This window comes from Elephas maximus, chromosome 2 (genome assembly GCF_024166365.1).
Source record: "Elephas maximus indicus isolate mEleMax1 chromosome 2, mEleMax1 primary haplotype, whole genome shotgun sequence".
Lineage (NCBI taxonomy): Eukaryota > Metazoa > Chordata > Mammalia > Proboscidea > Elephantidae > Elephas > Elephas maximus.
In genome coordinates this window covers 167,084,397-167,108,184 of record NC_064820.1, presented here as the reverse complement: position 1 = coordinate 167,108,184, position 23,788 = coordinate 167,084,397, and the positions used below count along the sequence as shown (strand labels likewise).

At 47.1% G+C, this 23,788-nt stretch overlaps 2 protein-coding genes across 2 annotated transcripts in view; one reads left to right on the top strand and one right to left on the bottom strand.

The window, feature by feature from the left end:
- Nucleotides 1-4,143, top strand: part of FAT2 (FAT atypical cadherin 2) — a 103,994-nt gene extending 99,851 nt beyond the window's left edge. Inside the window, exons 23-24 of the mRNA XM_049874148.1 lie at nucleotides 660-1,123; nucleotides 2,194-4,143. Coding sequence (XP_049730105.1) covers nucleotides 660-1,123; nucleotides 2,194-2,726 — 997 coding nt within the window. The 3' untranslated portion in view covers nucleotides 2,727-4,143. The remainder of the gene's footprint in view (nucleotides 1-659; nucleotides 1,124-2,193) is intronic.
- Nucleotides 4,144-16,676: 12,533 nt separating this feature from the next.
- The window catches only part of SLC36A1 (solute carrier family 36 member 1), a 61,160-nt gene continuing 54,048 nt past the window's right edge, over nucleotides 16,677-23,788 (bottom strand). Inside the window, exon 11 of the mRNA XM_049874152.1 lies at nucleotides 16,677-20,437. Coding sequence (XP_049730109.1) covers nucleotides 20,166-20,437 — 272 coding nt within the window. The 3' untranslated portion in view covers nucleotides 16,677-20,165. The remainder of the gene's footprint in view (nucleotides 20,438-23,788) is intronic.

Here is a 23,788-nt window from a genome sequence, read left to right as displayed (position 1 = left end):
GGACTGAGTTGGGTGGTGGGAGCTTTTGCCAGAATCTTTCAAAACTGGGTAAAGCTGGCCATGGCGGGGGGTGGGGAGGGGGAGAAGTCTCCTAGGATCCTTACACCACAGTCTGCCAAGCGCAAAATGACCTGAGAGGCTGCATGGTTCAGGTATTTCTCTGAGAAAGTTACGCAATGTGAGGAAACTGATCAGTTCAGGCCATGTTGGGTTCCTGTGATCTCCTGGTGAAGAATAGCAGGTACCACTGATACCAGGACCATTGCTGGATGACTGGACCCTGACATTATTCTAGAGGACAGCTGGGTATGTCAGACGCCTCTCCCTCAGTAGTATGACTGGAAATCTGACCTCATTGTGGAGAGTATGCCCACTGCCTAGATCTCGTTGGTGGGAAATAATGGATGTGCCCAGAGCCCAGATCTTCCTGGTCAAGAGTAGGGGTACAGCTGAGGCTCAAGCCTTACTAGTGGAGGATGGAGAGCGTGTCTGATGTTGACATGTCACTGATGTGCTTGATAACTATCTTTTCTGTTGGAAAGTGGAAGATAGTAGGCCGGAGGGTGGGGGTCTCTATCTACAGATCTTTTTGCAAGAGGGGACATGAATGGGCAGTACAATGACTCGGTCCTCTAACTTCCCCATCTCTGTGTCTGTAGGTGTGAAATGGAGGCAAGAGGTTGCTCAGAAGGACACTGCCTGGTCACTCCTGAGATCAAAACAGGGGACTGGTGGCAGCAGGTGATACTGATCATCACAGTGGTGGGACCGTTCATCTTTTTCCTTGGGGTCATTGTTATGCTTCTCCTTTACTGCCGCCATCGCAAGTCTCACAAGCCTGTGGCCATGGAGGACCCAGACCTCCTGGCTAGGAGCATTGGTGTCGACACCCAAGCCACGCCTGCCATTGAGCTCAACCCTCTGAGTGCCAGTTCCTGCAACAACTTGAACCAAGCAGAGCCCAGCAAGGCTTCAGTCCCAAATGAACTCGTCACCTTTGGACCCAGTTCTAAACAACGGCCAATGGTCTGTAGTGTGCCTCCTAGACTCCCACCTGCTGCAGTTCCTTCCAGCTCTGACAATGAGTCCATCATCAAGAGGACCTGGTCAGGCGAGGAGATGGGTCAGTATAGCCAGAGGCCCTTAGTCCCTGACTGATGGAATGGGGCTGGAAGACCCAGACACTTCATTATCTGAGGCACAGGTGTTTTTGCCCACTATCCAGTCCATTCCCTTGAGATGGCATATGAAGGGGTGTGTTAAAGGCCACAGTGCACTAATGACTGGGTTAGATGCCAGGTCTCCTGACTCAGCATATGGGGTCCATACAGCTGTACCATGACCCATTCCTCTAAATTCCAGGTCACTCCATAGGATTGGTGTCTATGGCAGAAACCTATAGACCCTAGATATGGGTGGGTGGAATATCTGGAATGAAAACATGTATGCTTTTTTGGGAAGGCAAAAAGAAGCATGGTCCAAGCTTCTGGTTGCCCTGTTTGGAAGCGTAGTAGCCTGGGGCCCAATCTGGCCAGCCTAGAGTCAGCAACTTCCCTTCTTACTTGTTTTTGGCTCAAAAAGAAGTGAATTTGTAAAGCACTTTATATTTTCTGGCTTATCTACCAGTAGTTAAAATGAGTATTTTCGCTCTCCTTTTTGGAGGGATAGGGTAACTGGAACCCATAAAAATGAAATGACTTGTTCCAACTTACCCAACTATTCAGTAGCAGAGACAGAGCTAGGACCAAGATCCCCTGGCCTCCTGACTTCCAAGTCATATCACATTGCATCACCTTCTGTATAGACTCCATCACAGTTCTTAGTACCAACTGTGTGTCTGATTCCTTCCATTAAGGAGATGAAACTCACCAGTAAGACTTGGGATAGTGCTGCCATCCCTAGCAGCGGGAATGGGCTGCATGGAGCCATCCATATTCTTCCCTTGTTCACTGGCCCTTGGATCAGTGGCACAGATTAGCATGATGGGATGGCTTTGAGTTAGACCTCTGGCCTTGAAATCTCCCCCATTGGGTTCTAAGCCACCAGAAGCAATACACTTGGACGGGTTCCCCACGCTCACCCACTCCTTTGGCCATCTCACTACCCTGCTGAGGTACCTTTAGTAGCTGCAGGGCAGCTAGAACCTTCACCAGGGAATCCCAGAGCTTACCCTGTCTTGCTGTTTCCTTTCAGTGTACCCAGATGGAGCTCCGGTCTGGTCCCCTACTTACTCCAGGAAGGAACACTGGGAATACCCTCACTCTGAAGTGACCCAGGGCCCTGTGCCGCCCTCACCTCACCGCCACCCGACCCCAGCCATGATGCCAGAGCCTATTGGTCTCTATGGGGGTTTTCCTTTCCCACTGGGACTGGAAAACAAGCGGGCTCCCCTCCCACCCCGTTACAGCAACCAGAACCTGGAAGATCTGATGCCTCCACGGCCCCCTAGCCCCCGGGAGCACCTGCTTGACCCCTGCCTCAATGAGTACACAGCCATCAGCTACTACCACTCACAGTTCCTGCAGGGAGGGGGAGGACCCTGCCTGGCAGAGGGGGGCTACAAGGGGGTGAGCATGCGGCTCAGCCGTGCCGGGCCCTCTTACGCTGACTGCGAGGTGGGTGGTGGGCCTTCCACAGGCCGGGGCCAGCCCCAGGCACCCCCCCACTATGAGGGCTCTGACATGGTGGAGAGTGACTACGGGAGCTGTGAGGAGGTCATGTTCTAGTTCTCTGGTTCTGAGAGGTAAGCAGGTGGGAAGCCTTGGCCCCTTCCTCCTGCCTCACCGGGAGTTGAGTTGAGCGTGGCTGGAAAAGTGGGAGGGAAGCCCCCATACTCAGTCCAGGCTGCCATCCTTGAAATGCGCTCTTCCGGTCCCCAGCTTGTCCCGAGGGTGGAGGGAAGCTGAGGGTAGAGCTCCAAAAACAGCACAAGGGCCCCCAGGGGGGAGGATGCACAGAGCACTCGCCCTGGGAAAGCTAGGAACACTGAGTCCTGGGATGGGTGAGATTGTGAGTCTCATTCATGTGCCATCTCTTAGTGCCCAGGGAGGCAGGGCCCAAACCTGGGCTAGCTCTTCAAGGACATGTCCTCACACCTGCCCAAGCTCCGTTCTGAGGCAGAGGCAGGTTTGTGCCTGATGGGCAACCATCACACCCACTATTAGGGGGTGGTCCAGGGCCATCCATCCCTGGAGGGCCATGGCGTGTCCTCGTAGGGTCTGAGAGGTGAGCAGCAGGCAAGCAGGTACGGAAAGTCACCTGTGTGTGTTTGTTGAGTGCCTGCTCCATGTCAGGCACCGTGCGAGGCGTTGAGATACAATGGAGAACGAGAGCAACAAGGTTCCTGTGAAATGTCACTAGGGGCACAGGCCTCATAGGTATCAATCCTCCAGCCCAAATTCCAGGGAACCTGCTCAGCCTCTGTAAGTCACATGACTTTCTAAGCCAGGGTCTGCCAGGGCCCTAGGCAGCCCCGAACCTTCTTCATTCAAGAATTCAGACCTCATGGAACTCTGGGCTCTTCATCCCGAGTTTCCCAGGCACTTTTGGCCAAAGGCAAGAAGGAACTAATTCTTCATTTTAAAATTCAAACGCACTTTTCAACCTTGCTGTCTGGATAAGTTTCCCCATAGGGACTTTTCCTCCCTAGACACAAGGAACTCAGAATTCCTACTCAGGGCTGGGGTGAGGCAAAGAGCCGGATACCTGTGTGTCCAGTCTAATCACCCTGCCCTTCCATACTCCATCTCAGATGCCCGCTAATCCAAGTGTTACCTGCAGTGACTCAACCCTATGCACGAAGGGTCAATGCGGGCACGTGTCTACACATGTGGACACCATGTATAATAAGTGTGTACACATGTATAGAGTGTATGCAGCCAGGAGCGGTGGGAACCAGAGACTCCTGTGCTTCTCACCTCACCACTCCCTCCCCCGCCATCCCTCCCTCTGGTCCACTGCCTTTTCATGTGTGTTGTTTCTGGAGACAAAGCCAGAAAGAAGAGCAACGGGGCTCCCACCCACAGAGTCGCTGCTTACAGAGATCGAGGGCTGTGTGGGTGAGAGTCTTACTTTTGTGAACGGTTCGTGGCTGTGTGTGTGACTGTGAGCGTGAGTGATGATATGCATGGTTTCATTGGTCGTTCGTTTTTTTTAAACAATAAAATGTTATTTTTACTGTTATTTTCTGTGTCACTTAGCCTGTTTTGGTTGGGTCAGGGAGAGAACATGGGGTCTACAGGTCCTTCCAAGTTAAGACTCAGGAATCCGGGAACTGGAAGGGACCCTAGAGATCATCAAGCACAGCGATGCACAAACCTCACAGTGCATGAGCACCACTTGGAAAAACTGCTAAAATGCAGACTCCTGAGCCCCACCCTGGTGGTGTAGTAGTTAAGCAGTGAGCTGCTAACCAAAAGGTCAGCAGTTTGAACCCATCAGTGGCTCTGTGGGAGAAAGATGTGGCAGTCTGCTTCCTTAAAGATTACAGCCTTGGAAACCCTATGAGGCAGTTCTACTCTGTCCTGTAGGGTCGCTGTGAGTCAGACTTAACTCCATGGCAACAGGTTACCCCAGAGGCATGAAATCAGAATCTCCAGGGAGTGGGCTCAGGAGGAGTCCTTGGGTGGTACAAAAGGTTAAAACGCTTGGCTGCTAACCTAAAGGTTGGAGGTTTGAGTTCACCCAGAGGCACCTCAGAGGAAAGTCCTGGTCATCTGCTTCCAGAAAAATCAGCCATTGAAAAATAGCAGTGCTATGCTACTGTGATACACACGGGGCCACCATGAGTCAGAATCAACTCGACAGCAATGGTTGGTTGGCTAGTTGGGGCCCAGGAAACTGCATTAAAAAACAAAACAAAAGAAACCTCAGATTCTGACACAACTGTCTGTGGTGGTTCGAACCCTTCAGTTTAAAGATGGGAAAACTGAGGCTCTGGGTGGAAAGGGGTAAGTTCTCTAACGAGCAAGTTAGTGAAAGGACCAGGACAGGACAACAGGACTGCTGACTCCTGGCCAGTGCTCTGCACCCCCCCACACTGCTGGGGAGAGAGGGCTCCAGTATCACAGGTCTCGGAGAGTCAGCTGCGTTCGCGCCCAGAATCAGCTGTGCGGCTGCTCCATGCTTGCCCAAGGCCCAGCTAAAGGTGAAGTTCACTGGGCAACTTTCTTGCCTTTGGTCCAGGAGCCAACCATGGTCTGGGCACCTGCCGTGCCCGGCCTTGCAGGGATACAGAGACTCGAGCGCGCAGCCCTTGCAACCAGGAGCCCAAACCAGTTAGGGACATCCCCGAGGAGATCACAGCAGCCTTGTTTTGGGGTCTATGTGGCCTTGGGCGTGCATGACTTACCCTAACATTTTTCAGTAAAATGAAGACAGTAAACAACAGTACCTCATAATATTGTTGTAAAGAATAAATGTAAAGATCTTAGAGCAGAGTAAACGATAAATGACAATCCTTGTGATAGGAAATGACACCAGGCAGTATAGAATGCCCGGGTGGCGTAAATGGTTAAGCAGTCGACTACTAGCCAAAAGGCTGGCGGCTCAAAACCACCCGAGGCACCTTGGAAGACAGGCCTGGCCATCTGCTTCAGAAAGGTCCCAGCCTTGGAAACCCTGTGGAGCAGGTCTACTCTGCTTGGAATCGACTTGATGGCAAATAACAACAGCATATAGGATTAAAGTATCAGAACTGTGCAGGCATTCACAAATATCCTAGTCCAGTGTTACCCAAAATTCAGTCATTTCGCTTACCATGTCAATGGTTTTTGCCCTGATAGAATACCACTTGTACTATTATTTACTTAATATTTTTCTTTAAGTTTTTAAAAAATATTTTTAGGTTTTAAAAAAAAATTTTTTTAATTCACCTTAAACAATAATACCCTAGAAATAAAGGATTTGAGAGTTACAAAGGAAACTCTCAATGAGATGGACTGACATACCAATGATCATGAGGATGGCACAGGACTGGGCAAACGTTTGTTCTGTTATACATAAGGTCACCATAAGTCACAGCCAACTCCAGGCAATTAACAACAACGTCTCATTTAACAAAAATGAAAATGCATAACTATTCAGATAAAAATGACTGCCCAGGGAAGGGCCCCTAAATCATCTCTGGGAAACACTGGTCTAGCCCATCCCCCTAACTCCCCTTGTTCCTTACTCTGAAGTCTTCAGAGGAGAAGGGGTTTGTCCAAGGTCACACAGCTAGAATGTCACAGAGGTAAGACCCAAATGCAGAGTTGGCATCCAGCCTGGTGATCCCCCCACAGGGCCACACAACCTCCCAATCTCCTGGGTGGGGGAGACTCTCTCCCCACCCACCTCTCTCCAGACCAGTTCCCTCCTTCCCTTTGTCCTCCTGACTTGTAGCCTCAGGACAGACCACTAGAGGGCTCTCCAGGATCAAGACCCAGCCTACTGAGCCCCGGGTAGACCAAATGGATCTTCAGGGAAATTCTCCCATCTCAAGCTACAAAAGGCTCCGGTTCCAAATGTCCTGAGTCTGACACAGCATAAGGGTAGCGGAGAAAGGCAGAGACCCAGGTCTTCTGACCACCAGGCTGGACATTTCTTATTGTTCACGCTAATATCCTCACTATCACCAACTACCACTTGGACAGCCACCTTTTACTGAGCACTTACAATATGCTGGGTACTCTGCAAAGCACTTGACATTTTAATTTCATCTTCACAAGAGCCCCACAAGGTAGCCTCCTTTATGTCCATTTTACAGGTGGAGGAACCAAGGCACAGAGAAATTAGGTAGCTTGTAACTTCCATTGTTAACTTAAATAAGTAAATCCAGTTTGTGAGTGCCAGAACCCGGATTCTAATCCAGGTCTGCCAGGCTCTCCATCTATGCCTTATGTTTGGGTTCACTAAAAAGATTACAAATACAGGACATCAAGAGGATTGTATGACTTACGGGGCTCAGTCTAATGAAGCACCTGAGTTTGAAGAAGGTCAACATGACTGCAATTCTAGGTGGCAGTAATAGAGCCAGAGTGTCTAAACTTCAGGCAGCAGGAGACTGCTCAATCCTGGCAGACCAGGCCACTCCAGTAATACTGCATCCAGGTCTGGCGACAGAACCTTAAAAGGAACATAGCAACCTTGAACATGGCCAGAGGACAACTACCGGGCAGGGGAATGGAGGGCGTACAACCATGTTCTTTGGGGAATGGTGGCAGGAGGTAGAGAAGACAGCTTCTATTGGAGAAGGAAGGCAGCTGGAATTCACCAGGGCAAACGGCAAAAGAATCGTCAGCCTGCTTCCTTCAGATGGCAATGGAGCAAGGGAGGGCTTGCACAACTCGTCATCGCACGGGTGTTCTTTTAAGGCCTTATATTATTGGTGTCGTTAGTTGCCGTTGAGTCAATTCCAACTCATAGTGACCCTAAAGGACAGTGTAGGGTTCCTAGGCTATAATCATTACAGGAGCAGATCTTTTTCCCAAGGAGCTGCTGGTTAGGTTTGAACCACCAACCTTTTGGTTTACGGCCAAGAGCTTAATCATTGAGCCTCCAGGACCCTTTTACAGTCTTACAGGAAGGATAAATATATCCTTCAGGAATCAGGGCAGGGCCCTGGAGGGAGATGCATGAGGTCTTGAAGAGAAGACTGATGTCATGGCTAGAACCCCAAAAAGTGAGTATATAAAAGGGCAGAGCCAAAGGTCATAAGGGGAATACTGCTCTCTTTTGGGATGAGGATTGTGGAGGTTCTAAAAGACAGAGTAGAGGGAGAGCAGAGCAAAAGTAGAGTATGTAAAGTTTTAAGACATGGAGTGAATAGCCCAGGGCCGCAGAGCGGGTTCAGTACAGAACAGCCAACCCATCCTTATTCTACCACAGGATGAATGGGCAACATGCCAGCCTGCCAGGGCTCGGGGCCCAGGTGCTGAACAATAGCCCAATTGCAGTGACTAAGGACAGACCCTAGAAGTCCTCGAGGTCTCTGCCAGCTCCGTCTTAAAATTTATATTAAAAGAGAAAGGCTGTGTTGTTGTTGTGAGGTGCCATTGAGTCGGTTCTGACTCAAAGCAACCCCAAGTACCAGAGAATGAATGTCTGGTCCTATGCCATCCTCACAACTGTTTGAGCCCATTGTTGCAGCCACTGTGTCGATCTATTTTATCGCAGGTCCTCCTCTTTTCTGCTGACCATCTATCTACCAAGCATAATGTCCTCCAGAGACTGGTCCCTCCTGATAACACATCCAGAGTATGTGAGACATAGTCTCATCATCTTTGCTTCTAAGAAGCATTCTGGCCGTACTTCTTCCAAGACAGATTTGTTCGTTCTTCTGGCAGTCCATGGTATATTCAATATTCTTCATCAACACCATAATTCAAAGGCATCAATTCTACTTCAGTCTTTTCTGAATCACTGTTCAGCTTTCACATGCATATGAGGTAACTGAAAATACCATGGCTTGGGTCAGGTGCATTTTAGTCCTCAAAGTGACATCTTTGCTTTTTAACACTTTAAAGATGTCTTCGGCAGCAGATTTTCCAGTGCAATATGTCATTTAATTTCTTGACTTCTGCCTCCATAGGCATTGATTGTTGATTCAACTAAAATGAAATCCTTGACAACTTCAATCTTTTCTCTGTTTATCATGATGCTGCTTATTGGTCTAGTTGCAAGGATTCTTGTTTTATGTTGAGGTGTAATCCATACTGAAGGCTGTAGTCTTTGATCTTCATCAGTAAGTGCTTCAAGTCTTCTTTACTTTCAGCAAGCAAGGCTGTATCATCTGCGTATTGCAGGTTGTTAATGAGTCTTCCTCCAATCCTGATGCTTCGGTCTTCTTCATATAGACAGATTCTCAGATTATTTGTTCAGCATACTGATTGATTAAGTATGGTGAAAGGATACAACCCTGATGCACACCTTTCCTGATTTTAAACCACGCAGTATCTCCTTGTTCTGTTCAAATGGCTGCGTTTTGGTCTGTGTACAGGTTCCTCATGAGCACAAAAAGTGTTCTAGAATTCCCATTCTTTGCAATGCTATCCATAATTTGTTATGATCCACACAGTCGAATGCCTTTGCATAGTCTATAAAACTCAGGTAAACATCTTTCTGGTATTCTCTGCTTTCAGCCAGGATCCATCTGACATCAGCAATGATATCTCTCATTCCACATCCTCTTCTGAATCCAGCTAGAGTTTCTGGCAGTTCTTTGTCAGTGTACTGCTGCAACAATTTTTGAATTATCTTCAGCAAAATTTTACTTGTGTGTGATATTAATGATATTGTTTGATAATTTCCACGTTCTGTTGGATCACCTTTCTTCGGAATGGGTATAAATATGGATCTCTTCCAGTCATTTGGCCAGGTAGCTATCTTCCAAATTTCTTGGCATAGGTAAGTGAGTGCTTCCAGGGCTGCACCTGTTTGTTGAAACATCTCAATTGGTATTTCGTCAATTCATGGAACCTTGTTTTTTTGCTAATATCTTTAGGGCAGCTTGAACTTCTTTCTTCAGTACCATTGGTTCTTGATCATATGTTACCTCCTGAAATGGCTGAACATCGACCAATTCTTTTTGGTACAGTGACTCTGCGTATTTCTTCCATCTTCTTTTGATGCTTCCTGTGTTGTTCAATATTACATTCACTTTAGCTACTCTATGTTCAAGAGCAAGTTTCAGAGTCTCTTCTGACATCTGTTTTGGTCCTTTCTTTCTTTCCTCCCTTTTTAATGATCTTTTGCTTTCTTCATGTATGACGCCCTTGATGTTATCCCACAACTAGTTTGGTCTTTGGTCATTAGTATTCAGTGCATCAAATCTATTCTTGAGATGGTCTCTAAATTTAGGTGGGATATACTCAAGGTTGTACTGTGGCTACATGGGCTTGTTTTAATTTTCTTCAGCTTCGACTTGAATTTGCATATGGGCAGTTGATGGTCTGTTCTGAGGCCAGTCCCTGGCCTTGTTCTGACTGATGATATTGAGCTTCTCCATCGTCTCTTTGCACAGATGTAGTCGATTTGGTTCCTGTGTAGTCCATCTGGCAAGGTCCACATGTATAGTCGCCATTTATGTTGTTGAAAAAGGTATTTACAATGAACATGTCATGGGTCTTGCAAAATTCTATCATGTGATCTCCGGTGTTGTTTCTATCACCAAGGCCATATTTTCCAGTGACTGATTCTTTTTCTTCGTTTCCAAGTTTCACATTCTCATCACCATTAATTATCAATGTGTCTTGAATACATGTTTGGTCAATTTCAGACTGTAGATGTTGGCAAAAATCTTCAATTTCTTCATGTTTGACATTAGTGGTTGGTGAGTGAATTTGAATAATAGTCATATTAACTGGTCTTCCTTGTAGGCAAATGGATATTATCCTATCACTGACAGCACCGTACTTCAGGACATATCTTGAAATGTTCTTTTCAGTAATGAATATGACACCATTCCTCTTCACGGTGTCATTCCTGACTTCATAGACCATATGATGGTCTGATTCAAAATGGCTAATGCCAGTCCATTTCAGCTCACTAATGCCTAGGATATCAATCTTCAAGCATTCCACTTCATTTTTTCAACTTTCAGTTTTCCTAGATTCATATTTCATACATTCTATGTTCTAATTATTAATGGATGTTTGCAGTTGTTTCTTCTCCTTTTGAGTCATGCCACAACAGCAAGGAAGGTCTAGAAAGCTTGACTTCACCCATGTCATTAAGGTTGACTCTGCTTTGAGGAGGCAGCTCTTCTTCAGTGATATCTGAGTCCCTTCCAACCTAAAGGGCTCATCTTCTGGCACTATGCCAGATAATGTTCCCATTACTCACAAGTTTTTGCTGTTTTTTTAGAAGCAGATTGCCAGGTTCTTCTTCGTAGTATATTTTAGCCTACCATGGGTGATCCTGCTGGTATTTGAAATACTGATGGCATAGCTTCCAGCATCACAGCAACACTCAAGCTGCCACAGACTGACAGACGAGTGGTGGAAAGGGAAAAGCCCTAGAATAGCCAAAAGAATTTTGAAAAAGAAAATAAAGTGGAAGGAATCACTCTTCCCAATATTGAGGGTTACTTTCTGACTATGAGGAGCCCTGATGGCACAGTGGTCAAGAGCTTAGCTGCTAACCAAAAGGTCGGCAGTTCGAATCCACTAGCCACTCCTTGGAAACCCCACGGGACAGTTCTACTCTGTCCTATGGTGTTGCTATGAGTCAGAATCAACTCGATGGCAACAGGCTTAGTTTTTGTTTTATAGTAATCAAGACAGCACAGCACTGGCTCTTAAGTCTGAGGGAGCCAGCCCACCCACACATAGCCCTGGTTCAGGATCTTAATTCAGCCCACTATCACTCAAGTTTAATGCTTCTAACAGGGAAGTGGGCTTACCTGCAAGGCCTTGTTTACCTGGACGAGGGAATTAGAGCCATTAGGTGTGTTTGTGACCAGGAACAAAAACTTGAATAGTAGGACAATCTAAAAAGGATGGAGTATTTCGCACAAAGGAAATGAGCAAGATAATTATTAATGAATGAATGTGCAACCAAAAACAAAACAAGCAAAACTACTTCCCTCTCTGAGACTTTATAATTCAGCTAATATTTCAGAAAATGTTCCATAAACCCTTCACATTAGCACTTTATAATATTCTCTCTGACTTCACAGTAATCCTTCAAGGTGGATTCCTCATGTGGCCATTACAAAAAGAGGAGGCAGCCAGTGCCTTGGGAAGTGCTTGGGTTCTGGAATCAGAAAGCTTGAGTGTGGATCTCAATTCTGCCACTTGGATCTGTCACTGAATCCCTTTGACCACCAGTTTCAATAATATCAATAACGTAAATTGTCATAAAACATTCCCTACCTCCTTTCCTGGGGGAAGTGTTGTATGGGTGTGATACTTTAAGTGTTCCTTGAGGGCTTCGCTTTTAAACAAGTTTAATTCAGGAGCCAGCAGGAGTCAGCTCTAAAAACATTCAAGGGGCAGCTCAGAGGTCCTGTTTTTCCTCCTAAACATGACAAAAAGGGGAAGGAGTCGTGTGTCCTTCTTGAAACCAATTTTCCCACTTCGGTGAAGTTGGGTGTTACCTCTTGTATAGTTTCCGTGGGCTGCTGAAACAATTACCACAAATTTAGTGTCTTGAAACCACAGAAATTTATCCTCTCGGTTCTGGAGGCCAGAAGTCTGAAATCACGTGTCAGGAAGGCCATGCTTCTTCCAGAGGCTCTCAGGGAGGCTCCTTCCTTGTTTCTTCCAGCTTCTGGTGGCTCCAGGTGTTCCTTGGCTGGTGTCTGTATAACTCTAATGCCTGCCTCCTTTGTCGTATCTACAAAGGCCTTTTTTCCAGATAAGGTGTCATGGATTAAATTATGTTCTCCCAAAAATGTGTGTAGCAGTTTGGCTGGGCCATGATTTCTGGTATTGTGTGATTTTCAATAATGTTGTAAATCCTGCCTCTATGATGTTAATGAGGGAGGATGGGCGGCAGCTGTGTTAGTGAGGCAGGACTCAATCTACAAGTTTGGATTGTATCTTGAGTCAATCCCTTGAGATATAAAAGGGAGAAGCCAGCAGAGAGATAGGGGAACCTCACACCACCAAGAAAGCAGTGCCAGGAGCAGAGCGTGGCCTTTGGACCTGGGGTCCCTGCACAGAGAAGCTCCTAGGAAGGGAGAGGATTAATGAGAAGGCCGAAAGAGACAGAAACCCTTCCCCTGGAGCTGATGCCCTGAATTTGGACTTTTAGCCTACTTTACTGTGAAGAAATACATATCTCTTTGTTAAAGCCATCCACTTGTGGTATTTCTGTTATAGCAGCATTAGATAACCAAGACAGAATTTGATACCACGAGGGGGGTGCTGCTCTAACAGATACCTAACATGTGGAAGCAGTTTTGAAACTGTGAAAGGATAGAGGAGTGGTAGCGTCAGAGGACTAGCAATAGCAGAGAATCTGTAGCGGCAGAGAAGTGGCAGTGGCAGAGGAGCGGCAGCAGCAGAGATATGGCACTGAAGCAGACCCACAGAGCAAGAGAGCTGAGTGCCTGTGCACAGGAGGCTTTCTGGAAGAGTGGGGTGCCTCCCGGCACTTATCGGTGGAGCTAGGCTTGCCGACCCATGGAGCGAGAGAGCAGAGCACGTGTGCCAGGAGGTTTCCTGGCTGAGTGGGTGACTCCAGGCACTTATTGGTGGGGCTACAGAGCTTTGGAACACTTGCCCCAGCAGAGAAGATCTGGGCGTGAGGCCTGAGAGCCGAGAGGCCAAGAAACCAGGAAGCAGAAGCTGAAGAGACAAGGAACAAAAGAAGCTGAGCTGCCCCAGTCTCGAAAGGTATGGCCATGACCTCAGGGGTTTAAAACGGTGCAGCCATGGCCTCTGGTATTTCTAAGGGTACAGCTGTCACTCAGATGGACTAGGAGAATGGTAAGCCTAAAGCTGATGGTGGGCCTGGAAGGCAGAGCTGACGCCTAGGGCGGTGGGGCCTCCACTCAGAATCTGGAGTGTGGCCAATACATAGAGTCTGGAGAGCAAGGCCATTGTGTAAATTGTCCCAGAGAACAGACGATTATTTTCAAAGCCTTGAGGGCTAAAGTAATGTGTTCTGCTGACCTGCTTGGTGTCTGTTATCCCTTCTCCTTTTTTTTTTTTTTTTTTTAATTGTGCTTTAAGTTTACAACTCAAGTCAGTTTGTCATACAAAAACTTATTCGCACATTGTTATGTGACCCTAGTTGCTCTCCCCGCAATGTGACAGCACACTCCATTTCTCTACCCTGTATTTCCCATGTCCATTCAACCAGTTCCTGTCCCTTTTTGCCTTCTCATCTCACCTCCAGACAGGAACTGCCCCACAGTCTCGTGTCTTCCTGAGCTAAGAAGCACACTCCTCAGGAGTATCATTTTATGTCTTACAGTCCAGTCTAATCTTTCTCTGAAGAGTTGGCTTTGGAATGGTTTTAGTTTTAGGCTAACAGAGAGTCTGGGGACCATGACCTCTGGGGTCCCTCCAGTATCAGTCAGACTATTAAGTCTGGTCTTTTTACTAGAATTTGAAGTCTGTATCCCACTTTTCTCCTGCTCCATCAGGGATTCTCTGTTGTGTTCCCTGTCAGGGCAGTCATAGGTGGTAGCCAGGTACCATCTAGTTCTTCTGGTCTCAGGCTGATGGAGTCTTTGGTTTATGTGGCCCCTTCTTTCTCTTGGGCTTGTATTTTCCTTTTGTCTTTGGTGTTCTTCATTCTCCTTTGCTCCAGGTGGGTTGAGACCAATTGATGCATCTTAGATGGCAGCTTGCTAGCTTTTAAGTCCCCCAAATGCCACACATCAAAGTGGCTGTTATCCCTTCTTTTCCTCCAGTTTCTCCCATTTGTAATGGAAATGTCTAGCTTCTGCCTGTTCTGCCACTGTACCTTTGGAAGCAGATAACTCGTATTCTAGATTTCACAGATGAAGAAGAATTTTTGGATTTTGGACTTGGAGTTAAGACTTTTGCGATGATATGATGGACTATGTTTTGCATGTTGCATGGATGTGATTTTTGAGGGGTCAAAGGGTGGAATGTCATGGATTGAATTATGTCCCCCCAAAAATGTGTGTATCAATCATGATTCCTGGTATTATATGATTTTCCTATATGTTGTAAATCCTGCCTCTATGATGTTAATTAGGGAGGATGGGCGGCAGTTGTGTTAGTGAGGCAGGACTCAGCCTACAAGACTGGACGTATCCTGAGGCGATCTCTTGAGATGTAAAAGGGAGAAGCCAGCAGAGAGACAGGGGGACATCATACCACCAAGAAAGAAGTGCCAGGAGCAGGGTGTGCCCTATGGACCTGGGGTCCCTGCACAGAGAAGCTCCTGGGAGCGGGGGTGGAAGACTGATAAGAAGGCTGGCAGAGAGAAAAAGCCTTCCCTTGTAGCTGATGCCCTGAATTTGGGCTTTAGCCTACTTTCTGTGAATAAATAAATTTCTTTGTTAAAGCCATCCACTTGTGGTATTTCTGTTACAGCAGCACTAGATAACCAAGGCAGTCACATCATGGGTTCTGGGATGGGGACATATCTTTTTGGGGGCCATCATTCAGCCTATGGAACCTGTTGTATATAGAATATAGAGAGGGCTGAAAATAAGTTTTCAGAGATGCAGGAGATTTAGGGAGGGTGGAGTTTTCCAAAAGGAGAGAAAAAAAAAACGGCATTTCTAGTTCCTTCCTTGAGTACTGTAATGGATTAAACTGTGTCCCCCCAAAAATCTGTCCACTTGGCTAGGTCATAGTTCCCTCACATGATTGTATGATTGTATGATTGTCTACCATTTTTCTTCTGCTGTGATTTCCCTATGTGTTGTAAATCCTAATCCTTGTAAATGTTATTATGATGTAATAAGATGGATTAGTGGCAGTTATACTGATGAGGTTTACAAGATTAGATAGTGTCTTAGGCCAATCTCTTTTGGGATAGAAAAGACAGAAGCAAGCAGAGAGACATGGGAACCTCATACCACCAAGAAAGCAGTGCTGGGAGCAGAGCGTGTCCTTTGGACCTGACGTTCCTGCGCTAAGATGTTCCCAGACCAAGGGAAGGCTGATGACAGGGACCTTCCTCCAGAGCCGACGGAGAGAGAAAGCCTTCCCCTGGTGCCGGCACCCTGAATTCAGACTTCTAGCCTACTGGACTGTGAAAGAAAAAAATTCTTTGTTAAAGCCATCTGTCTGTGGTATTTCTGTTACAGCAGCACTAGATGACTAAGACAAGTACTTCTCCATTCCAGGGCTGATTCTATTGTTCGTGCTCCTCCCTCGTATGAGCTCTGTGACACAAGCTAGAAACGTTTCAACCTAGCATCTAGTTAGTGGACCTGAGTGATGTAAGAAGGCTGTGAAAACAAAGACGCAGACCACAATCTCTCAAAAAATAAAAAAAAAACCAAAGTTCATTTATTGAAAAGGAAAAGTTTAACACATGATCCATATGCAGAACCCAAAATAAGATCTTCTACGAGCTCTTGCACAATCAGTCCACATCTACACGTACCATGCTGGGCTATACAGCTACACAGGCACACAACATACACAGAACTGTCTAGTTCCCAGGACCTGCTGCAGGGTCGTTTTTCTTATTTGTCCTATTCACAAATTCATTGACATGTTTTACAACAGAGTCACCTGATTTTATTGTTCACTAAAAGAAAACAGTTTCCCCTGATTTAAACAAAATAACAAGATTTATAACAGGCACCCTCCCCACCCCTGACTTTCCACCCCCTAGTCTGGTAACATCGTATCAGCACCATTTCTGTCCTCTGGCCCGGGAATGACTCAGTGGCACAAATTAAAACGAAGAAACATAATGGGCCGATGCTGTGCAAATAGCCTAGCAAACAGCAGCCCTAATGATCTGAAAGTATTGGCCATGACTTCCTAGGCAAACCACACCCCCTTTTTTTCCCCTAATGGTTTTGGAGATCGATAACGTCCATTTGGAAAATTAGATTCTAAGGCAGAGCTAGAGCAGAGCTCCCTAATCACCAAGTCCTGCCAACCCTACTTAGTGTCTCGCGGCCAGGAAGCAGCAGCATCGTGTTCCGGCTGGGGGCAGATGCTGAGGCCTGCCTTCACATCTAACCAGCCTGGAACAAAACCCACTGAGACAGGCCCCCCGCCCCCCGCCCCCCCCCCGCCCCCGCTACGAGCAGTGAGCAGAGAGAGCTGTAAACAAACAAGAATTGAGATTCTGCACTTCCCAAAAGCATGGTGGGCACGTAGTGTGAAACAGAGGTGACATTCTACAACTTAGGAGGACAGCAATTTGGGGAGAAAAAAAGTAAGAGAGAAGAGGGAAGGGGAAAATGGTTTTTCTGGTGTACCTGCTCAGGATCGACACTTTAAAACCATTGCCCCTTCCATGGGTCAGAGAGCACGTAAGGAGAACCAGCCCGTGAATGTGGCTGGCAGATGGAGGTACCGGAGAGGGTGGTAAGATGCAGCTTTGGAGCCAAGACATGTTCACACTGACACATATCTACAGATGAGAGGTGCTTAGCAGCTGGAGAGCAACACAATATAAATAATGGCACTTGTGACCAGCGACAGCTCCTAAGCAGAGCAAACAGAAGACACCAGGCCATGCTCTTCCTGGCAAGTTCCTAGATTTGAGAGGAAGTACATGGCAAGCTGAGAGCTAGAAACCTGCTCCCAGCAGCAGCGTTTGGAAGAGAGAACTAACAAGGGCCTCTGAGAAGCTACCTCTGGTCTAATGGAAATGGGCTGGACTGGGGATAGGGGACGGCCACAGGGTGTAACAGTATCCCGCCAGAAAATCTGAGGTTTGCCTTTTGCCGGGCAGGTCCAGTCTCATGTTCTAGAGAGCCTTGCTCTCTTGCTCCTCAATCAGACTTCACGCTGCTTGTGTTTTTCAGCGTGAACCAGAGCCAGGGTACAGAGAAAGGTGGGAAGCTGGGTCCTAAGCAGCAATGGGAAGAACCCAGGGAGGGCTCTCTGCCTAAAGTGGTCCAGTGGGCAGCTGAAGAAACCCTGGGCTGGCTGAGAGGGTGGTGTCCTGAAGAGAAGGAAGGGCTTCCTCACCTGCCATCTTCTAGCTGACCCTTTACTCGACACCTAAGAGCTGTGCACCTGCCCAGCCAGTAAGGTCCACACCTGGAGCAGCCTTGCCTGGCTCTTCTGAAGTAGCCATGCATTCAGGTTATCCAAGCAGCAGGAGCCCAGGAGAGGTCAAACAGGGCCCAGGCCATCCCAAGTTAGCACCTAGAAGCCCCAAAGCTAGAGTCAGTTTCCTTATTCACCATGTCCTCTCGGCCAGGGACCCTGAATCAACAGCCTGCATTTTGCTTCTGCCTTCCAGTCCTCAAGCCCTGGCATCAAAGTCCCAATCTCAGAACCCACCTGGACGGGTCTGCATATAGCAGCTCCCTGAGCACGAACGGGCAGCACCCGAGTCTGGCCCCCTCCTAGTGGCATACACCCACTGGTAAAACTCTCAGAGCTGCTCTGGGGAGGCTGCCAGGCAAACAGCTGGGCTGCTGTGCCTGGGCTTGCCCACATGAGATACTATTTTCAAGTCCACTTTGGTAACATCTAAGCCTGAGATTTCAGAGGGCAGAGCCTCTGCTCACTCCAGCTAGAATCGTGGTCATGGAAGCACCTGCTAGTGACTACCAGAGAAAGCAGAAAGGGTGGGGGTAAAACGTTTCATTCTCCCAAGGGAGAACAAGTCACCGATGATCAAGTCTTCCTAATTTAATAAATCACTAGGTAGGTGAACAGTCAATACACATGAGAGTCCACTTTTCCTGCCTCTATACCTAAAAGCCAGCTCTATTGGCTTTGGAAGAGAAGAGGAAGAAGAAGCCAAGGCTCCGAGGCTGGGTCACAGCCCTTATGAGCTTGGTGGACCACAAAGACGAAAACAGAACCTGGATAAATTTACTTCTTTCCATGAGCCAACTTCCAGGGAGAACCACATCTCCAGGTTTGAGACAGCCTAGAGAGAGGAGTAGAAGACAGCAGGGCCTGAGATGAGGAATCACGCTATGACTGACAGACAGACAGATAGACATACACACACAGCTGAGGAGATGAAGAGTCCATGAATGCCCTTCTGAATACTTCTCACACCAAGAGGGAAGAAGAGACAGCCAAAGCAAGGCAAGTCACCTTCTTCTGCCTTCTCTGAAGCTTGTTCCCAAATCTGAATGGTGACCTTGAGGTGAGCCACCCCTGAATCCATTTCTGACGCTCAGGGAGGCAATGTGGAGGAAGGGGGAAGGACAGGCATCACGGTTAGTGTTTAGAATGCAGGGAACAGGTGTCCCAGCCAAGTGGTTCCTTATAGGTTCAGGTCATGGAGACAGCATTGGGCGGGGCACTGGTGCTGCCCTACCCCTATGATTGTAAACAACCAAGCACCACGCATAGTGTCAGACCAGCTGCTGTATACTCTAGGAGCTCAACTTCAAACTCTCTGGGCGCACTGACCTCAACGGCTCACCCATGGCCACAGAGTGGGTGTCCTCCTGGGATGATGGCAACTGAACTCAGCCATCCCTTTCTCTTGTCACAGGCTAAGGCTGCAAATAGGCCTGAGCACACAAACCAGCCATTTTCTAAGCTTCCTGTGACAGACATATCCAACCTGGCTACACTGTCCCTTGGCCTAGTGCATCACAACTATTTGCTGAGTCCTCTGATCATTTCTCAGGCTTCGATACTTCTCAGGCTGGTCAATGGGAGGCAAAATCCATGCCACCCCACAGAGGTACACATTGAGATGAGTCCTGATTCATATCTTAAAGGTACCCAGCCAAGAGTGCTAAGAATCTAACCAGACATTTCCTGGAGTGATTTCCTTTTTAGCATGAGTGGCTGAGTAAGATTACTGAGGAAGAAACAATTCATCATAACCACAGATCTAGAGACAGAGTCTAAAAACACAAAGCTGATTTTAAATAAAACATAAATATCTTCAATTTAGGCAGTACTTCATATCTTTTAAGAGCTACAGCAGCTAAGAATACAACAGTATTGTGACCCACACTGAGGGATTACAAGAAGAGAAAGTGTTGCCCTAAGGGTCACATCAAGCCAGAGAGACTTAAGGTTAAAAACTCCACTTTGGGGGCTGTTTTTAAACTACTAGATAGGTCCAGCCGCCCCTTGGAGAGTGAACTGGTAAGAGAATATTGAGGTAAAATATTTGGGAGAGAGATAAGAAAGTGATAGGCCTGGCTTTATAAAGAGGGAGAGCTCCCAGAGCTCTCACTTAAGTAATCTAAGCCTGGCCCAAGAAGAGAGAAAACGTGAGACGGGGACGCTAAAATTTTTAAATACAGTAAGTGGTGTGACAGGAATGACTTGGAAGAAGTGGGTCAGAAGGGAGGAGGCATGATGCGGAAGAACAGCTGCAAAGTTCTGGGTTAAAACAAGTAAAAATGAACACCAGTGACAGCACTGTTCCTAGTGGTACCTCCTGCGTATCAGTTACCCACCCTGTCCCCCCTGCCCTCAGACTACCCAGCCCAGCGTACTGGGTGCCAAATACAGGTTTCCCAGACAGCGACCCTGTCTTTCCCCAGAGCCTGGGGCTTACCTGAGGCTCTGAGGACAGGTACTGGGGGCACACACAAGGGTGGGGTTGGCTGGTGCAGAGGATGCACCGAGATCCTATACAAAGGCACTGGTGGAATTGATGATGATGGGAGCATTGCTCGGCTGGATCAGCTCGTAGAGGGCCTGGTAGGTCCCCGCCACGAAGCCCACAAAGCCCAGGATGCTGATCAGGGCATCCTTGGCGATGGTGAAGGGGCTCATGCCCTCTGAGTAGTAGGTGGTGATCTCCAGGAGGGGCGGGATGATGAGGGCCAGGGCGCTGCTGCTCACGGAGCCCACCAGGGAGATGACCAGGTCCAGGCGAGGGATGAGGATGGCCAAGATGCCTGCAGGGAGAGAGGACATGATGTTTGCCCGGGACTGCCCAGAACTACAAGATGCATTTGTGCACTGTATAGAAAGGAGAGCTTTCAGAAAACCAGGACATGATCTGAACCAATCCCCTCATTCAGCACATGAGACAAAGTCCTGTTGTGGAATGACTTAGGTCACTGCAAAGGAGTAGCTGACCTGGGGGAGGGTCCCAGACCTCCTGGTTCCAGTCACCTGGTTTTCAGCTCTTTCTGATACAGTGCATGACTTCTCTCTTTCTAAGGGAAAAAATCAAATTATATTCCAGGGCAATCTGGTGTCTACCAAAGAAGGGGACAGAAAAGGAGGCAGACCATTTCTGATGACCAAGGGTACTTCCAACACAAACATCTACTTGATTAACAAGAAACGAAAGAGGAATAAAAGCCTCTTCCTTCTGGAAGGAGATCACGATGAACCCCATTTCACAAAGCATTTTCAGACAGGCAAAGGAGAAGCGGTTCTGGCTGCAGGCTGACCTCAGAAGCCGAGCTGTGCACAGTGGCCACATGCCTGTGCCAGGACGAGCCAGTGGCTCTGCAGCTGAAATGTAACCGCAGGTATGTGAGGCAGGTGGAACCCAAAAAGAGGAATGGTGGTCTGTACTAGAGAATGCTCTCAGCTCCCACACCGTACCAATGACTGTAGCAGTCACTGGCAAGATCCTTGGACAGTGCCTTTTAAAACAAAGAGGAGGAGGCTACATTGGCCACCCTTATTCTAGCACCCACTGATTCCATTCCTCCCACCCAACTGATCTTTCCACTGGGTGGCTGAAGGCCAAGGTCTCATCAGTTTAAGAATTATGGGCTCTGGAATTAGATTCTTGGGTTTGAATCCTGGCTCTGATGCTTACTAGCTGAGTGACCCTGGGGAAGTTACGGCTCCTTTCTATTCCCTAGTTTCCTCGTTAGCAAAATGGGGAAACCAACAGTTCCTACATGACAGAGATGTCATGACAATCAAATGAAGTTCCACATAGACACTTAGCATAAGGCCTGATGTATGACAGGCACGTAAGACATGTTAATATTGTCATCACTATTACGTATTTTGTTGCTCATGAAAAGTATATAATTAACTCATTACTAATTAAATATAGTTTGATGTATTCTTTCCCACTGCTGGGCTCCAGCTGGAGGGAGATGGCCCTTAGTAATAAAACAGCGATCAGAGCATTATCTATTACTTCCCTCATCCCTAGGAGCGAATTTCATTTTATACTGGGGTTTTGGTTTGTAAAGCTAAAAGGCAGTCACAATCACGCTTGCAAACTATCTGAAGGAGGCCCTGCAATGGTGAGGTTGTCAGAACGCTTCAGTCCAAAGCAGCTAATTTTACCTCCAGTGCCAGAACCAATCACTGCTTCTTTGGCCAAGCACCAGATGAAAGAATTGGGCTGCCATTAGAAATAGGTTTTATACAAAACACATACCTTTAAACTCTAATACCACTGCAAAATGAGAGGCTGTGGAAACCAAGACTCATCAGGAGAGTAGCAGATTCATGTCTTCTGTCTCACACTTACTCTGAAACTATGCTGTCCAAAATGGTAGCTGCTAGCCATGGGTGGCCATTTAAATTCAAATTAAAGAGAATTAAGAATTCCGTTCCTCAATTGCACTAGCAACAGTCACTGTGCCTAGTGGCTACTGTACTGGATAGCACACATGTGGGATGTTTCCATCAACACAGAAAATTCCAGTGGGACAGCACTGCTGAGCATTCACGTACTGAGACGAAATCGCCTAAGCTAGATGAGCATGTAAACCAAAAAAAAAAACAGTTGCCGCTGAGTTGATTCCAGCTCATGACGACCCCACGTGTGCAGAGAAGAACTGTGCTCCACAGCGTTTTCAAGACTGTGACCTTTTGGAAGCAGATCACCAGGCCTTTCTTCTGGGGTGCTTCTGGGTGAGTTTAAACTGTCAACCTTTTGGTTAGTAGCCGAACACTTAACTGTTTGTGCAACCCAGGGACCCCTAGTGGGTATATACCTCCACCATATTGTTATTGTCCCCATGGAAAAAGGGGCTCAGAGAGGTTAAATAATTGAAAGTGGCAGAGCTGAGACCAGAATTCAGGGCCTTTTTTTTAGCTCCTGGTACAGTAACTTTCCCATAGAGCTGATGAGTAAGAAAATAAAGAATACCAGAGGAAAGAGGGAGAATAGGGGGTCTGACCAACTAGCAGAAAGAGTCTGTGAATAACTGGGGGAGTTAGATATTCAGGTTTATTTTCCATAGGATGCGCCACAATCACTTGGCTGACAATCCAGTATATAATTAGCCCTGACCTCCTTCTGCTTTGTCAAAGGAAATCAGACTAGGATTCCAAAGCCTGATAAAAAAACAGTACAGGCATATTGAGTCTCAGATCTGCCTCTGCCACTGTTCTAATAATCTCTTCATCGTTCCTTTTTCTGCTAATCAACCATAATGGCAATTACACACTAACATTTTCATTGTTCTAAAAACCTTCAGAAAGCAGGCAAAAAGTACATAAAAAAAACCACAGGTTCTTAACTTACTCTGCAGAGAAAATACTGTATTTTTATGCAAAAAATGCACGTCTTTTACATTTGTGTGCCAACCGTGCCCTCCCTCCCCACCCCCAGGGTGTTTTTGCTATGTCAAATTTTTTTTTAACTCAGGGAGAGAGGGCGTGGTTGGCAAACAAATGTAGAAGGCAAAGCTTTTTGCTTAAAATGTGATAGTCTGTTCTAGTCCTTAGCTATTTCCAAAGCAACAGAGTTGGTGATATCCCCCAAACCTTAAGAGTTGAATTTGGAGAGAAATTGGAGATAAAATAACTTACAAACTGTTCAAAGAGTTTGTAGGCTGATGACAAAATGGCATCTTTATTATGCATAATCTAATGCTCAACAAGAGCTGATCTGCGGTGTCGCCTGGACTGAGATACACGCCCTCTGGGGTCTGGCGGTCCATCTGCCCAATGTCAACCTCACAGTGCTGGCTCAGATGCTCTGACGTGATGGAGCAGCAGGAGGACAGAGCACTGAGGCAGCCAGGGGGAGGGAGGTATAGGAACTTGGTTAAAAGTCCTAGGCTCCAATTCCTGCTCCACCACTTCCCAGGGAGTTACTTAACCTCTCAAAGACCCTGTTCCACAACTGATAAATGGGCATGCTTAAATTAATGAGAGAATTCACATAAAGTGCTCAGAGTACTAAGCACATAATAAGTGCTTCATAAATGTCAGCTCATGTCATTGCCAGTCCTTGCCCCGTAACAAGCTGGTGGCCCAGGACAAACCCCCCTCATCATTGGAGCCTCAATTCGTTTACATACAGACACCTAATATTA